Source organism: Phascolarctos cinereus, unplaced genomic scaffold, assembly GCF_003287225.1.
Source record: "Phascolarctos cinereus isolate Bilbo 61053 unplaced genomic scaffold, phaCin_HiC Scaffold_4;HRSCAF=312, whole genome shotgun sequence".
Taxonomy (NCBI): Eukaryota; Metazoa; Chordata; class Mammalia; order Diprotodontia; family Phascolarctidae; genus Phascolarctos; species Phascolarctos cinereus.
Window position 1 is genome coordinate 234,596,481 of NW_027555847.1, and position 18,477 is coordinate 234,614,957.

At 36.8% G+C, this 18,477-nt stretch overlaps 1 protein-coding gene across 1 annotated transcript in view; it reads left to right on the forward strand.

Moving 5' to 3' along the window:
* LOC110223863 (aldehyde dehydrogenase 1A1-like) overlaps positions 1–17,213 on the forward strand; it is a 48,190-nt gene extending 30,977 nt beyond the window's left edge. Inside the window, exons 9-13 of the mRNA XM_021009570.2 lie at positions 645–829; positions 3,929–4,093; positions 11,172–11,329; positions 14,905–14,979; positions 16,852–17,213. Coding sequence (XP_020865229.1) covers positions 645–829; positions 3,929–4,093; positions 11,172–11,329; positions 14,905–14,979; positions 16,852–16,924 — 656 coding nt within the window. The 3' untranslated portion in view covers positions 16,925–17,213. The remainder of the gene's footprint in view (positions 1–644; positions 830–3,928; positions 4,094–11,171; positions 11,330–14,904; positions 14,980–16,851) is intronic.
* Positions 17,214–18,477: the final 1,264 nt, after the last annotated feature.

An 18,477-nucleotide genomic window follows, 5' to 3' on the forward strand; every position in this document is an offset into this window, starting at 1 on the left:
CAGGAAATAAGTTGATGTTCACAGTATGCGAAGTTTAAAAAAATTATACATAACTACAAAGCTAAGTTTCTGGGAAATTAGTACATTAAAAAGACTGTATTGTCTTCTGATAAAGACTTAACCCAAAAACAATAATATAACTTTTAAATGTGCATATTACTATCTCAACAAGGCATAAGTAGGTGGTGTTTTTTTTGTTTTTATTTGAAGGATATTGTCTCACTTTTTGAAGTATTTTGAAAGATTCTTTCTGTAGAACAAGATTAAAAGATTGAAAGGAAGAAAAAAGAAACTTTAGCTTTCATTCCAGTAGTCCTTTTTACCATATCCAAAGAGTAATTACTCAAGTCTTTTCAAAACGATATTTTCATGCAGTTTAACCCAAGAGACTTGTACAATCATTTCAAGTTTTTCCCACTATCCAGTTTTAATGCAGTCTCTATCCACAAATATTCAGTGACAGTGAGGTCCAAAAAGAGCCATAGAATATATGCTGCGCATTTTAAGGGCTAGAAGACACTTCCTCTCCTCTTGGCAAAAACCAATTTGTGTGTGTGTGTTACATATATATATATGTATCTCTTTTGGAAATGTATTCTTTTTAACTTTGTGTAACCTGTGGGTTGGTGATATTTCTTTTACAGTGGATAATGCTGTAGAATTCGCACACCAGGGTGTGTTCTTCCACCAAGGTCAGTGCTGCATTGCCGCATCAAGGCTTTTTGTGGAAGAGTCTATTTACAATGAGTTTGTTCGGAAGAGCATAGAGCGTGCCAAGAAATACACTCTGGGGAATCCCCTGAAACCAGAAGTGCATCAAGGCCCTCAGGTTGGTAAATAAAAGAATAGAAATTGTGGGATAAGAATAATAATTATCCACAGAGGATAAAAGAGATCATTCCAGGCAAGCAGAATACTGTGCACATTAACAAAGTGTTGGAATATATTTGGGGATTATTAAGAAATACAGTCAGATAAGTAGGGTGAGATCTAGTTAGAAATGGGTTTGAAAGCCATGCCAAGGAGTTTCAACTTAATGAAGTAGACTTTAAAGATGATGAAAGTGATATTTTATGAAGATTAGGTTTACAAGTTTCTTAAATGCAAGAGGGATCAGAGGAAAGAAAGCCTGAATCAGAAAGATGATAGGGAGGTCATTGTATAACATTGGTAGAAGATAAGAAAAGATATTTTAAAAGATGATAACAATATGGTATGAAAAGGAATATGTAGGGTGAAAAGAATAGGAAGGACTCAAACACGTCCCAAATATTTCTAGCATGGCAACCTAAAAGTATGATGATACTATGCCAAAAATTGGGAAGGAGAGCCAGTCTAGGGAGTGGAGGAAAAGAAAGATGATGATGTCAATTTAGAAAGGGCACTACATTTGATTACCATTTCTGCACCTTAATACCTTCACGACCTTGGGTCTGTCATTTAAATTCTGGGCCTTAATTTCTTCAACCACAAAATCAGCATGTAGGATCAGAATTATATTCATTTGTCATAAAAACATCTTAAAATTCATGCTTACAGCCCCAGATGAGGAAGCAGGGACCCATGAAGCTTCAGTGACCTGCCCAGGGTCACACACAGTTAGTAGATGGCTAACTCCAAGGCCTAGGTGAAATCCCAGATCCTATAGAGCTTTAAATCTATGATCATATTATTCTGCTCATTGATTGTACTGTGATAAGTTGGAAATGGGAAACTTAAGGACAGTGGAACTTAAAGTGTTAACTTACAGCATTATAGTGTATTTGTCAGAAGAGAGTGGAAAAACTGTTTCCAGACCCATATGTATGTGAATTCCTATTCCCAGCCAGCCCCATGAGTACAGACTAGACTGGAAGCAGAGGAGGGCAGTACAAAAGAAGATGGAAGCTGATCCATGAGTGTTTACCAAGTAATCTTTGACTCACTTGTAACCTAATAGAGTGACATGAGCTAAATACTGACAACCTATTTGCATAGTAAGCAAGATTCACGAAAAAATAAATAACTGTTTCTTGTTAAGATGCAATGAAGCAAATAGAACAGGGACTGTTTTCACTTTTAGTTTGTAACCATAGAGCTTAGAACATAGTAGAGAGGGCATAGGGACTGAACCTGGGGTTTCATTGGGACAAAGCAGAGGTGTCAAACTCCTGGCCAGCAGGCCACAAGCAGCCTGTAAAACTCCCAAGTATGGCCAGAACCAGGTGAAAATGTATTTAGGACATGTTTAACAAAATAAATAAAAATGCAGTATAATACGGATAATGTTAATTTGTGGTTTCCTAAATCAACAAGAGTCATCAGTTTCTATCTGAGTATGATGACACTGGAGAACTCCCTGGTGAGGAAACTCCCTCTTATCAATGCAGGTCCTCGCTTTCTCTTGTAACTTAAAGAGTTGCCTAGAGCATTGATATTTTAAGTGATTTACTTAGCCATCAGCAGATCTTCTTGACTTCTTGATGGATGGATTGATTGATTGGATAAAGTGGCCCTCTTAAAAACTAACTATTTCTTTTATGTAATACTTTGGAATTTTTTTGGGAGGGGGGTTATTCTGATAGTATTTTTTTTTTGTAATTACACGGCAAGACATTTTTTAGCATTCATTTCTACAATATTTTGAGTTCAAAATTTTTCTCCCTTCCTTCCTCCCTTCCCCTCTTTCAAAAATGCTATTTTGTAACTTAAAAACACTTTTCTTATAACAGCCCTATGAGATAGTGCAAAATGTCATCATCCCATTTATAAAGAAACTGAGACTCATAAAGGTTAAGTGAGTATAGTCACTTAGCCAAGTAAGTAGTAGAGCTAGAATCTGACCTGAGTCTTCTGACTCCAAATCCAGTCCTGTTTACACTCATCATATTTTCTTTTTCTTTGTCAGCCTTCTCCCACCCCCACCCCCCAAATGTGCATGAGGGATCAGGAACTTTTAAACCACTCTCTTTCTTTGATAAACTTTACCTTTTTTCATGACACAATAAATTTTGAAATGCTTAACAAAGAAACTGAATATTTACTAAATTCTTCTTAAACTTAGATAACTTCAAGGGAACCCAATAAAGTCAAGAGATAGTTATCATGAGAAAATGCTAACAGGAAGTAATTGTATTTGTATTATGTTAGCAATTACCAAGTTACTGGCCTGGAAACACTCCCTCCCAGTTTAAGCTACCATTTCAAGGTGAGGTTGGGAAAATGCACAGCCCTCCTCACTTAAATCCAATTCACCTCCAAGTCATGGTATCATCTTCTTGATGTCATGGTCCTCTTTGAGAACAAAGGACAAAAAAGAACAACAAGCTACCATTTTAAACTTCTCTTGATGACTTTTGCCATAACCTTTATTGATTTCAGGAGAGGGTATAAACTCATTGGGAACAAATAGCCTTCTAAATTTTAGGCTAGATGACTCTTTTTTTTTTTACCAAATAAAAGTCAACCAAGATTAATTGGAGTATTTTTTCTTAATTTTTAAAGCACATTAGGATGGACTTTGGTTGAATTGTAATTGAACGAATGTTTATTATTTCGTTTCTCTTCATACTCCATACATTTTACACTGAGACATTCTTCAGTAATTTGAGACTAGCCATGTAAAGGTAGCTAAAGAACGGGCTTTTTTCCTCTTTATTTCAGTCACAGGTCAAAGATTTATTTAAATTAGCTAGTCATAAAATTTCTTATTATACATTTTAGTAATAACAATCATCTTAATTTATACTTAGGTAATACATTACAAAGACAGATTTTTTTTAGAAAAAGCTAACTTTCAGTCCAGGAAAGCTATTTAGATATATTTGCAACATTGGACCATTTTCTTTTTTTCTTAATCACAAGTTCAAAGAATCATTGTCATTCTAAGTTTAATTTTTCTTTCTTTTCTGTTGTCCTTCCCTCCTCTGCCCCTCATATTTTCATTTAGATTGATAAAGAGCAGTACACTAAAATACTTGACCTCATTGAGAGTGGGAAGAAGGAAGGAGCCAAACTGGAATGTGGAGGAGACCCTTGGGGAGACAAAGGTTACTTCATCCAGCCCACAGTTTTCTCCAATGTTACTGATGACATGCGCATCGCCAAAGAAGAGGTAAAGGACATGATTCCATTCTGTTTCTTCAGTTACTTTCTTTATTGCTACATGCTTGAACACAAAGCATCCATTTTCTTTTTTTTTTCCTGTAAGACAAAGTTTCCTTATTCTTTTTTTATATAAATTTATTTATTTTTAGTTTTCAACATTTACTTCCACAAGATTTTGAATTCCAAATTTTCACCTCATCTTGCACTCCCCCACCCCAAGATGGCATGCAATCTGAATACCCCTTCCCCTAGTCTGCCCTCCTTCTATCTCTCCCCCCCTTCTCTTATCCCCTTCCCCTTCTATTTTCCTGTAGGGCAGGATATATTTCTGTACCTCATTTCCTGTATTTCTTATTTCCCAGCTCCATGTGGAAACATTTTTTTAAAAACATACGTTTTTAAAACTTTGGGTTCCAAATTTTCTCCCTTCCTCCCACCCCACCCACCCTCATTGAAAAGGCAAGAAATTCTATACAGGCCTTACATGTGCAGTTATGCAAAACACTTCCATAGTAGACAAGTTGTGAAAAACTAACTCTATTTCCCTTAATCCTATCCTGCCCCCCATTTATTCTATTCATTCTTTTGAACCTGTCCCTCCTCAGAAGTACTTCCTTCTGATTACCCCTTTCCCAATCTGCCCTTCTCTCTATCATCCCCCTGCTCTCTTGTCCCCTTCCTCCCCTATTTTCCTGTAGGGTAAGACAGATTTCCATACCCAATTGAGTGTGTATGTTATTCCCTCCTTAAGCCAAATCCTATGAGAATAAGATTCCCTCATTACCTTTCACCTTCCCATTTCCCCTCCACTGTAAGAACCTTTTCTTGTCTGTTTTGTGTGAGATAATGTACCCCATTCTACCTCTCCCTTTCTCCTTCTCCTAGTATAATCCTCTCTCACCCTTAATTTTATTCTCCAGATATCACCCCTTCATCTTCAACTCACCCTGTGCCCTCTATCAATCTATCAGTCAATCAATCCATCTATCTATCTATCCATACATACATATAATTTTTTCCCCTCCCACTACCCCAATACTGACAAAGGTCTTATGACTTATAAATATCATCTTTCCATGCAGGAATGTAAACAGTTCAGCCTTAATAAGTCTCTTATGATTTCTCTTTCCTGTTTACCTCTTCATGTTCCACTTGAGTCTTGTATTTGAAAGTCAAATTTTCTATTCAGCTCTGGTCTTTTCATCAAGAATGCTTGAAAGTCCTCTATTTCACTGAATGACCATTTTTCCCCTGAAGGATTATACTCAGTTTTGCTGGGTAGGTGATTCTTTATCTCCTTTGCCCTCCAGAATATTATATTCCATGCCCTCTGGTCCTTAATGTAGAAGCTGCTAAATCTTGTGTTATCCTGATTGTGTTTCCACCATACTTGAATTGTTTCTTTCTGGCTGCTTGCAATATTTTCTCCTTGACCTGGGAACTCTGGAATTTGGCTACAATATTCCTAGGAGTTTTCCTTTGGGGATCTCTTTCAGGAGGATCAGTGGATTCTTTCAATTTCTATTTTGCCCTCTGGTTCTAAAATATCAGGGCAGTTTTCCTTGATAATTTCTTGAAAGATGATGTCTAGGCTCTTTTTTTGATCATGGCTTTCAGATAGTCCAATAATTTTTAAATTCTCTCTCCTGGATCTATTTTCCAGGTCAGTTGTTTTTCCAATGATATTTCACATTGTTTTCTAATTTTTCATTCTTTTGGATTTGTTTTACAGTGTCTTGATTTCTCATAAAGTCACTAGCTTCCAATTGCTCTATTCTAATTTTTAAGGAAGTATTTTCTTCAGTAATCTTTTGGACTTCCTTTTCCATTTGGCCAATTTTTCTTTTTAGGGCATTTTTCTCCTCATTGGCTTTTTGGACCTCTTTTGCCATTTGGGTTAGGCTATTTTTTAAGGTGTTATTTTCTTCAGTATTTTTTTGGGTCTCCTTTAGCAAGCTGTTGACTTGTTTTTCATGATTTTCTTGCATCACTCTCATTTCTCTTCCCAGTTTTTCCTCTACTTCTCTTACTTGCTTCTCAAAATCCCTTTTGAGCTCTTCCAAGGCCTGGGACTGATTCATATTTTTCTTGGAGGCTTTGGATGTAGGAGCTTTGACTTTGTTGTCTTCTTCTGGTTGTATGTTTTGATCTTCTTTGTCACCAAAGTAAGATAATATAGTCTGACTCTTTTTGTGCTTTGCTCATGATCCCAGCCAATTACTTGAGTTTTAAACTCTTTGTTAAGGTAAGAGTCTGCTTCCAATGTGGAGAATGTACTGTCCCAAGCTTCGGGGTTTGTAGCTGTTTTCAGAGATACTTGTAGGGACCTGTAAATTTTCAGTTCTTCCAAGGTGGTATGATAAGGGTGAGGTGTTTACTCTTTTCCTGGCCTGTGCTCTGGTCTTTGAGTGACGCACAAGCAGTCTTTTCTCTGGAACTGTGAGGAGGGTTTTCTCTTCACCACCACTACAAGTTCCACCGCACCAGCGCTCCTCCTCATCCCAGGACCGCCACCCAGAACTGTGACCCAGATCCAATCACCAGCAAAGCAAGAGATTCCTGCCTCAGCACCAGCAAAGAGATCCCTGCAGTCCCCCTCTGATCAGCCACTTGATTCCCCCTCAGTCTGTGGTCTGGAAGCTCAGAATGCAGCCACCGCCTGGTGCCCACACTCTGTGCTCTGCGCTCTCGAGCTGGCTCTGACCTAGCTCCTCTCTCAGCACCACAGAAACAGACTTTTCCCACTCACCTTCTAAGTTGTCTTTGGTTGGTGGATTGATGAATCTGGAAACTGCCACAGCTGCCTGTGATTCATTCCTCTGAGGCTTGCTCCAGGTTCGCTGCAGCCTGCGCGCCCATGCTCCTCTTACCGCCCTCCTCGATGTGCCTTTCTGATCAACCATCCAGGCTGTCTTGGGCTGGAAATTTGTTTTACTCTGTCTTTTTGTGGGATCTGCTGCTTTAGAATTTGTTTAGAGCCATTTTTTTACGGGTATTTGGAGGAGTTTGGGGGAGAGCTCAAGCAAGTCACTGCTTTCACGCAGTCATCTTGGCTCCACCCCCCTTTTTTTTTGTTTTGTTTTGCTAGGCAATGGGGTTAAGTGACTTGCCCAGGGTCACAGCTAACAAAGCGTCCATTTTCAAGACATAACTGGGTGAATAAGTTTCCCTGTATCTGAGAATCCCCCCTTCTATTTACCTTAATTGGTTCATCTCATTCATTGATAGAACTTTAGCCAGTGTCACCTAGGCTAGGGAACACTGAGCACACCCAAACCCTATGGCAATAATTACTAATTATCATATGGTAGTTCCAAAGTACATTATACCCAAGTAATAGAAAGAGAAAATATTTCTATATGCTTAAAAACTTAGAAATCATAAAACACCATATTAATTAGTATTTTCCCACTTTTCAATGATAGGGAACCTTCATAACACTTACCCTTGTACATGCCATGATTGCTTTGACTTTAATTCATAAAATATTATTGAAATCATTGTGCCAGTTTAAGAATCATGGACCTTGAAGAGACCAGGGATGTCAGAGCACTGCCTTTCATGCTTGAGGGTAACTAAGCCATCCAGAATAAACTGTGATTTTGTTGTTGCCATTTCTGGAGAGATGAAGACTTCACAACATTTTTGTCACCCTGACTTTCAAGAGGTTTTCACTTCAATACAACTCAAGTTTCTGCTTCCCTTTCCATATAATTTCCATATTCCATCTAATAATAACAATGATGATAATTGCTAACATTTAAATAGTATTCTAAGGATTACAGAATGCCTATTTTTAACAGAAATGTAGAGAATTCACTAGTTACATTTTCCTCACAAGATAATAACTCAGGAGTTACCCTTTAGTCTTTTTTTGTTTTTACATCAAACATACTCCTTTTACTTCTCCTTTCTCCAATAGACCTATTTGTTTCATCTTCTTAATAGTTGGATCATACTGTTAGGAGCATAAGTTCATTGAGCTAAGGCTGGGAGGGACCTAAGAAGACTTTGACACCCCTTTATTTTCCAAATGAAAAATTGAGGCCTTGAGAGAATAAATCACACATGATCACACAAATAGTTGGCAATCAATGGGGCTGTGAACTCATAACCTTTGACTCCAAAGAAAATGAATGCTATTTCCCCTGAACTACTCTGACCTTTCTCCAGTTTCTTGATATCTTTATATATATGGCAAGGACCACAAAAAAGCCCCCATATTTGAACACAAGACTCTCATAAGAAGATAACGTAGAAGCATTGCTCTTCAGCCCTAGAGTAGAATGGTTTATAGCAATGTCTTTCAGGGCTATGCTGGAGGCTGTTCCACTTCAGAGCTAATTGTTAAATGTTCATGTATAGTTACACTTTAAAAAAAATCAAACCTTACAAATCGTGGTTTGATTTGTTATTTTGTTGTTACTAGACTTGAGAAAGTGATGAAGGAAATGTTAATAATGCAGATCAAAACTAAATCTGAGTCCCCATTTTTGGACAGCCAGTTGTACACATTTCCCAGTGTGCCCATGTGTACTATCTTCATTTGTTGTTTTGTGTCATTTCAGTCATGTCCAACACTTGACCCCATTTGGGGTTTTCGTGGTAAAGATACTAGTTTGCCATTTTCTTCTTCAGCTCATTTCACAGATAGGGAAACTGAGGCAAACAGGGTTAAGTGACTTTCCCAGAGTCACACAACTATCTTCTTAAAGCCTATTTAACTTTTCAGAGAGTGCTAGAATCTCTGATCTTATTATCCTTACTCAAACAGAGATATTATGAATTATGGATGAGTGTTAGTATCATGGTTAGAAAAACCTTGTTTTAAATCTTGCTTCTGACATTAAATAGCCACCTAGACACATCATTTACCCTTTGTGTGTTTCAGCCACTCCTCAAGACTTGCCAACTAAATCATATCATGGTGATCCTCTGATTTTATTAGTGGGAATTCCCAACACTGGTAAAATCAGAGATCCTCTATATATTTCTGTTACCTCACTCATTGTTATTACCCTTTTGACAAGATAACAGATTTAGTGATGGCAAAGTGGCTTGCCTGAGGTATCACAGCTGGTTGATGGAAGCATGGAAACAGAATTCCAGTCCGCCTGATTCTTATGTACAAATTCTCTACATTAGACCACTTTGCCACTGATGTTCATTTTGTTTCCCTTTACAATCAATCAATCTGCGTTGCAGCCATATTCAATTACAAAGGCCTCTGGCCATGTGTAAGTTATCATTTCTCTTTCAGAGAAGAACAACTTTACTTTGATAAAGTAATTTATCTGACTTTGTTTAAAGAATTCTTAGGCACCTGAGTATTACCCCAGTCTTTGTGTAATGCTTGTTTGCCAGACAAATGACAATCCAAATTGAAGGCATTACAAACTGGACAATTCTTCAAGGTTTACAAATATTTGAATAGCTTTCGCTCAATTTCTTTTTCAATGAAATGTTCCCATTTCTTGGCTACAGTAGGATAGGAGGGAGAAATATCTAAGATGTTACTTCAGAATTGTTATAGATGTCTGGAAGATAAGTGTGAAAGAAAACCCAGAAACCTGAAGCTGATTACAAATACTAAAATATTTATTCTATTCATTGCCAGAACAAATAACTTCTTAGTTCTAAGAGGCAAGCCTTGAGTAATTTCTGCAACCATTTGGAAGTCCTAAAGTATTTTTGAACTATTAACATTTACTGATTGCATTTGCTCCTATAACTTAATGTGATATCTACATTTAAACAAAAAACTCAATCTATTTAAATTTATGACTTTTCTGCTCCCCTCTCCAACTCCAAATTCACAAGTAGTGGATAGGGGCAATACCCCTGGCTAGGTTAGGATCATAGTAGCAACAGGATTAAGAGCTAGAAACTACTTTAAATATTATCTAGTCACATTACCTAATTTTAAGATGAAGATAATAGAGGCCCAAAGAGATGATGTGATTTCCCGCGGTCATTCTGATCATAACCAAAAGACATAATTCTTACTGATTGGATCATGGACCATAGGAGATGAAGGTGTGGAGCTGAGTACTGAACCTTCAAGTCACTCCATGGTTTTACCCAAATTGTTTCCTGTATCTTAGGTTTAAAATAAGTCAAAAGACTCCTGGCTATGGATACTGTTATAGGCTAGTGACCAGATCATAAAACAAGCTCACTCTGACAGAATATTTATCATTAAAATAATTCACACCCTGATGAATACCTTCTTTCAGAGGGTCAGTGTTGGCTTCTGGGGTTTGTTCTTGCTATAGGGTGTTCCCAAAGTCTTAGTGCAGGTTTAACCTTTGATAGCAACTTAAAACCACCCCAAGACTTTTGGGACGCCCTATATTTGTGCAGTTTTCATCAAAAGTTAAGAGTGGGAATAGGAAGATTAAAAATAGCCCTCACCCTAAATTTGATTTCTCACATAAATGTATTTATCTGAGGTACAGAATCATAGATCTAAAGCTTTGTAGGGGCCTTGGAGGTCATTTGTTCTAATCCCCTCATTTTACAGATAACTAACTGAGACTGAAAAAAGGCAGTGATTTGCACAATATCAAACAGGTAGTAGTAGCAGAGCTAACATGACAACCCATGCCCTCTGATTCTGATTCTGCATTCTCTCCACCATGGTGCCTCCTGACTTGTTTCCTATTAGGATATTCATTCAACAAGCTTTTATTAAATGACTACTAAGTGTAAGGTACTATGCTTGTCACTGGGAATAAAAAACAAATCGAAAACCAGTCTCTGATCTTGAGGAGCTTACAGTCTATTTGACAAAAATTACTTGCCATTGATATCATTCTAACACATGAGTATGGGGACCAATTTACTCCAAAGTGATTTCATATGTCATTTTAGGAAAACTTCCACTTACAACAAACTTGTCATGCTTCAATTCATGTCCCAAAACAAAGCAAAACAAAACAGAAACAAAAAACCAATCAAGAACAAACTGTCCACACAACAGAAAGAGCAGTCAACTTTATTTGATTTATGTGCTTTCCCTCTGATTTTCTTTTCCTCTCTTTCATTCCCTCCACTTATTTCTCCCTCTCCTTTCTATGGAGCAGATTTTTGGACCAGTTCAACAAATCATGAAGTTTAAAACTATCGATGAAGTGATCAAGAGGGCCAACAATACCCACTATGGCTTAGCAGCAGGCGTTTTCACCAAAGACCTTGATAAAGCCTTGACCGTTTCCTCTGCCCTTCAAGCAGGAACAGTCTGGTAAGTCAAAACTTAGTGAGGTAGCTTTTTCTAGGAGATTCAATCACATCTCAAATCACCTTAAGAGAAAAACTTGGACATTTGAAAAGCAACATGCTTTTCTTTCAAACCAGGCAGGCCACTGAGATGTGGATTTTTTTCTGCTTGTATTCTGAGCTACTGATAATTTTGTAGATGAGTGACAGGGTAGTTTAATTGAGGTCTGTCTATTCTCTACAGTTTTTTTCTTGAAAATAATTTAATTAAATTTGTTGTTTAAAATCAAGTAATTGAGAGGTATTGTGGTGTTAGTAAATAATAATGTTACTACTACTACTACTATGACAAAACAAATTTTAATAATCTATAACAATGTAAACATACAAATAATATATAAAATATTTATAAAAATAAATAAATGATTTCCTAATATATAAAACCTACATTATATAATTTACATATTATTTATATGTAAAATATAATATATGAAAAGTACATAAAATAATTTATATAAAATATGAAGCATTATTACTATAAATAGTACAACAAATACTATTATACAATAATATAAAATAAAACTATTATAATAATAGATAGATTTTATGCAGAGCTTTAAAGAATGCAAAGCATTTTACAAATCTTACCTCATTTTACCCTGAGAGCAATCCTGGGAGGTCAGTGATCGAATTATCTCTTTTTTAAAGATGAGGAAATGGAGGCATTCATATAACTTAGCCAAGGTCACACATCCAGTGAGAACCAGCCTTGAAATCAGGAAGACTGATGTTCAAGCCCTTCCTCTGACAAACACTAGCTGTGTGGCGAGTCATTTAACCCTTTTTGTTACAGGATTATGTTAAAGCATAACTTGTCTTGCTCCATCAATGGAAAGGATTCCCAGCTAAGAGTGGAAACTCTACCAGTGAAATTACAGGTCCAATACAACAGGGAAAAATTAATTAATCAATAAATATTTGTTAGTGCCTGCTACATGCTCAGCACTGCACTAATTGATGTAGAAGGCACAGTGTTATATGTTAAGATTACGTATTTTTATTTGGGGTCCAGACCTACAATGTCATTAGTATAGAGATCTCCCATTAAGAAAACTGTACTGCCAATGCATATTAGCACCTGCCCTGAAGCTTGGAAAGTTGTCTTAGAGGCATTTTCAAGAGTTGCCAGTAGCACTGAGAGATTAGTGACTTGCCCAGGGTCACACGACCTGTATGGTTGAGAGGCAAGAATGGAACCTTATCTTCTTGGTTATATTTAGGGATATGCTATTTAGAGTTGAAAGGAAACTTGGGATTCATTTAGTCCAACCCCCTAAGTCTGATAGATGAGAAACCTGAGTCTCAAAGAAGTTGAGTGACATATTGAAGTCACACAATAAGGAGCAGAACTGGAATATGAATCCAAGTCTCCTGACTCTAAATTCAGTGGTTTTCCTTCATCAGCACTTCAGGGTGATATGGCAGCCTTCTGTGATTCACCTCATTGTCTGTTTTGTTATAGGAATTGCCTGTTCTCAGATTAGCTGCTATATCAGCCTTTGAGGTCACATTGCAGTTTTGTAGTACCTGCCTTCTAGTCATTTTGGGCCTTACCTGAGGCTAGACGAGGGATCGTTCATCCAGCTACTCCTTCTTAATCCAAACATTTCCCATGATGCTATTTCTTACCTACATTCTCCATCATAGTTAGAGCGAATTACATATTAATTAATATAATTATTATATTAATTATGTTTTTTGTATTAATTATATATAATAATATGTTAATATATATGTACACATACACATATGGATAATGTGGACGTGTGTTATGCACTGGCATAAGCAGTCCAAATAGACTTCCTTCTTAGTGAGAATTCCAACTTCCAATCTGAGAAGCACTATCCTAAAGAATTTCCTGCAACCAAAAAATTTTTCTCACCTTAAGAATTTTCCAGTGGTTTCATTATCTGTTCTGTAGGGATTTCTGAGCATTTAAAAATCACTTCTGCTTTTACCTTTAATAACATGCTATGTTCTAAGAACTTTTATCTGTGGTTCCTGGGATAAAAAGAAGATAGCAAAGTCTACAGGCCCAGAATTATGAGCTACCTAAAGAACATGGGTTTTGCTGATTCCTATGCTCTCTTGACAGGGTTTTGTAAGTGTATGCCCACTCTCCCCCACAGATACTAAGTGCTATGGTGAGAGATTATGACCTAAGAAGTTCAGTGGATAGAACACTGAGCCTGGAATCACAAAGACCTCAATTCAAATGTAGCCTCATACATTTGCTAGCTGTGTGATCCTTGGCAAGTCACTTAACCTCTATTTGCCTCCATTTCCTCATCTATGAAATGGGTATGATAATAGCACCTTCCTCCTGGGGTTATTATGAAGCTATTTGATCAAATGACATAATAATTACAAAGTGCTTAGAACAGTACCTGGCATATAGTGAGTGTTATATAAATCTTAGTAATTATTATTATTATTTATAGGCTGTAATATGTTTCATTGTTCATGGAATTGTTTTAACATGTCAATACCTGAAATGTTGCTGTTATCTTTTTTTACTTTGTTGTTACATAAATGATCTTATTTAAGACTTGAAAGTATCATCATTGTGAGTGGCTTGTTTACATAAATGGAAATGCATCAGTGGGGGCTCAAGAAATAACATGGTAAATATACCAAGTATATATCCCCCAGAACATGCTTAATCCTAGGACGTCAAGAGAATTTTGACGTAATCACATTGTGGGAGTCCATTTCAATGGGTACGTTAGGCCCTTCACTGAGAGAGCAGGTTGAAGTGAGTGAGCTAGTCCGTAGAGTAAGTAGGTGTTGATATACCCAACTACCTCCTTTAATTTGTTATATAACAACATCTTACAAATAGTATAAGACTCTCTTATGGTCCAATCCATTAAAATGTAATAAAATTATAAGTTCTTTTGGCTTCTTGAGAGTCGTGCAGGCTCCAAAACAAGTGGATGGGCCTGTTCTCCAATAGAGGGGAGTACCCATATTGATAAGATGACAATGCCATTGAATTACTGAAATAAATATATAAATTACCTTAGAGTTAATAGCTAAAGAGTTTTCACCTTTTTAGTTCACCTAAACCTGGAAAATTTTGCATTAATTACCTACAATAAACCTTGCAGAGATATAGTTTGTTCTGTTAGATAAAGAGATGGCCTCAAAATCCTGAAGGCCTTGGTTCAAGGCCTGTACCTGACAGATACTGACCATAGCTCTGGACAAGTCATTTGACCATTAAGTGTCCTGGAGCAATTTAGGACTGTAAGTTGCAGAGCAGATGTAGATCTACTTTGGTAGAGAAACATTTTTCACTGGGAGTTCTGTATCCAAATGAAATTACAGATCTGATCTGAAAGTTAAAGGAGATAATGTTTGTAAAGCACTTAGCACAGTGCCTGACACATAGTTTACCCATAATTAACGCTTATTCCACTTCCTTTCCTGCTTTCCCTTCAAAAAAACAAAATCAAAAGAGTCTCATACATAGTACGCATAAACAACTCTGAATTAAATAAAATGAAATGTTAACATAAAATACGCTTGTCTTTGTAGGGTGAATTGCTATGGCGGGCCTTCTCCTCAAGTCCCTTTTGGTGGATTCAAGATGTCTGGAAATGGGCGAGAAATGTATGTAAAGCCTTTTGGCATTTCGTGTGGCATATCTACAATACGTGCTATTTAAGATTTGTCTTCATGATACTAGATGATGTTTCCTGTGTGCTCAAGAATAAATTCAGTCTCTTTTTTATCACGTGCCCTCCCTCTGCTTTCTTAGGAACCTATAAACCCAAATAACTCACTGATTCTTAGATCCAGATTAATATGAAAAAGAACATTCAAATAGATAAGACACATCCTTACATTTACAGAGATATGAATTGTTTCTGGACAAAAGATAAAAATCAAAATAGAACCATATTCATATTCATTTAAAGAATTATACAACTTATTTTTCTTTATAAATTCATCATTGTAAGAAAAATATACTAATTTTTTCATTTTTAAAATACATAGGAGCTATGTTAGCTTCTCAGTTTTAAGCAAAGGTCTTTCCATTTCATGCCAGCCAACAAAATAAACATACTATGGAATATAGTTGGCTGGTAATAAATACTTGAATGTTTAATTCCTCTGTGGTATGTTTGCTTTTTTAGAAGTACTGTTTTCTTCTTGCTTTGCTGTATCTATTAGGTGGTGATTATTTGAAAGAGTATTAGAATTCTCAATGGCAAATCTGTCTATTGAATGGTCACCTTTAATCTCATGATAATTCAATATTTTTATTTTTGGCTAGACAATGGCTAGACTTGCCTAGAGTCACACAGCTAGTAAGGGTCAAGTGTCGGAGGCCGGATTTGAACTCAGGTCCTCCTGACTCCAGGGCCACTGTTCTATCCACTGCACCATCTATCTGCCCCCAATAATATTTCAATAGTCACTGTAAAATGATTCTTGAATGCTGTGAAGATTCAGGTTCCTCCTGTTCAGTGGTCACCTAGAAAATATATGTATACTACTCACTTGTGTTTTGAAATCCCACAACTAGGGAAGGATGGTAAGGACTTTGCATCAGGTGCCAATCTGAAAGGAAAGGAATATTTACTTTCCCCATGTTATAAATGTTTCTACACACTCTGCCTCACTGGCTACCAACCTGCATTTCTTCAGGAGTTTGGAGGTATAATAAGAGTTCAAGAGATGAAACAGGGTCACAGCTCTTAGCAGAATGACAGGGAGGCAGGCCACCCTTTAACCCACTGAAACTGCACACAGTTTAATTGTCCTCTTTACACACTATGCCCTATCCCTTCCAATTGCCTTCTGTACTGTGTCACTGTCTCATTCCACTCCTTACCCTCCCTCTATCGCAAGTTACTTACATAGCTAGATATTCCCCTGCTATTGGCTTTGGAAATATTTCTAGGATATCAGTCCTGTGTCTGATGAAGTAATACACATATTACTTAATTATAATAATAACACTGGTTTTAAAGCTTCCAATTTTTAAAACAATGTAGCTGGGCATCCAAAAGAGCCCTAAGTTTTTATATGATTTTGTAGGAGAAAAGTCATTAATACATAAAGTGCCTCTAATATTCATCGCTTCTATTCCTGATGTTTCTGAGAAGATGCAGTGTTTCTGAAGGCATTAATTCTAAAGTTTTCATGAATAGTCCATAAATGGGATTTTGTGAACATGGGAAATTACCCATGTAGAAATATCTCCTACTGATATAGATCAACAACTCATCCTTTATGTATAGTCTTTGAGATTTGAAGCCCTTGGACATTAAGTGATTTGCCCATGGTCACATAGCTAGCATGAGTCAAAGGAAGGATCTGAACCCTGACCTTGACTCCAAGGCTTTCCTTTTAGCCACCAGCCTACCCTATCTTATATCTGCCCAAAGAAAAAACCCAAATTCATACTGAGACATTGACTATATTGTATGGATAATAGTATCTCAAACACAATTTTGAATTTTTTTTCCCCTCCAGGGGAGAGTATGGTCTCCATGAATACATCGAAGTCAAGACTGTCACAGTCAAGATTTCTGAGAAGAACTCATAAGAGTGGCACAGGAGATGGTGCTCCATATCATCAATGAGTGAGTCTAAAAAGTGAAAGACATTACAACTGCCATTTTCCCTGATGATTTACATTAGCAGCATTAAAAAACAGTTATATCTAAAACACGTCACGTGCCTTCTTACCCTCATGTAAACATGGTGAATTCTATTCTTCCTGAAATTTGAGTAGTCCACTTTATCCAAGATCTCTCAAGTGTTGTAACAGTCATGAGTTTTTCTTAGTAGATGATTCTTGCAGATTTTAAGACATTAAAAAAATGAGAGTACTATTTCTTGCTTTACTTTTTTCTTTCTGTTAATGGTTGATTGAAACTTAATACACATATTAAATTATAAAATAGATGTACTCTATTCACTGATGTTGTTAAGTCATCTTTACATTTGGGAACAATGGCTATGTCCAATGAATTACTCTGCTTAACTATAATTTCAATATCAGATTCATTAAAATAATGTACATGTGGACATTTTAAGACTAGATCTTCACTGTGGAGGTTTCAGTTTCATACAACGTAAGACATACTCGGTGTTGATTTGGTCATGCACTTTATTTTTTAAGTCTAAGGCATAGATACCTAAGCTCTTCCTCATGAAGGAAGTGTGTTGTTTTGATTTTTTTTAAAATTTCACTTAAGTCCTATGATTGCCATATTGAAGAATGTGGAGGGGAACTGGTGAACAGGGTGAATATAGAGGAATGTCAAGGGAGGTGCTGACATTCAAGTTATCAAATTTATATTCTCTATGGGAACCCACAATTTCAGGGTTGCAGATTTGAAAGGTAATTTGGAAGTTATCTATTTCAACCGCCTCATTTTTCAGAAGGGGAAACAGGGCAGACAGGCTAAATAGTTATGAAAGTCACAAATGTGACAAATAGCAGAACTGGAACTTGGGGCCAGGTTCTCTGGCTCCAAACTCAACACTCATTCCCATTGTACCACCCCCACAAATTTAGAGGAAGAGGGAAGGTAGTTGGCAGCAGCTTTAGATATCAATCCATGTAAGCCTTTTAAGTCAACTTGTTGAACATGATGGAATTATTGGGAAGCTTCAGTCTGAGCAGTAGTAATAAGCATTTCCCTTGCTTTTCATCAACACCCTTGGCCATCCTCAGTTTTCTACAAACACCTATATCTTCCTACTGATATAACTTCCCATATGAAGTATCCATCTTTGAGGAACTCAATGTCTTGTCCTCTAACAAGCCTGAGATGGCTGAATTCATAGGATCACAGATTTAGAACTGGAAAGAATATGAGAGATCATTTACTCCAATCCACTCATCCTATAACTCAGACAGAATGAGGGAAAGTGATTTTCCCTATTTGCACTAAGTGCTGCCTTCCTTCCTATTCATAAAATTAAAACTAGGCACTTTTACTTTTCCTTGAATCTTGTTGCTTAAGGAAACTATGGCATTTTGTTCTTGATCTTCACACTTTTCCAAATGGTTATTTAATCACACAATTACAAATGGGGGGGGGGAAGGAATCAAGATATTCCTTTTCACTAGATGAATTGCCTTTGCTT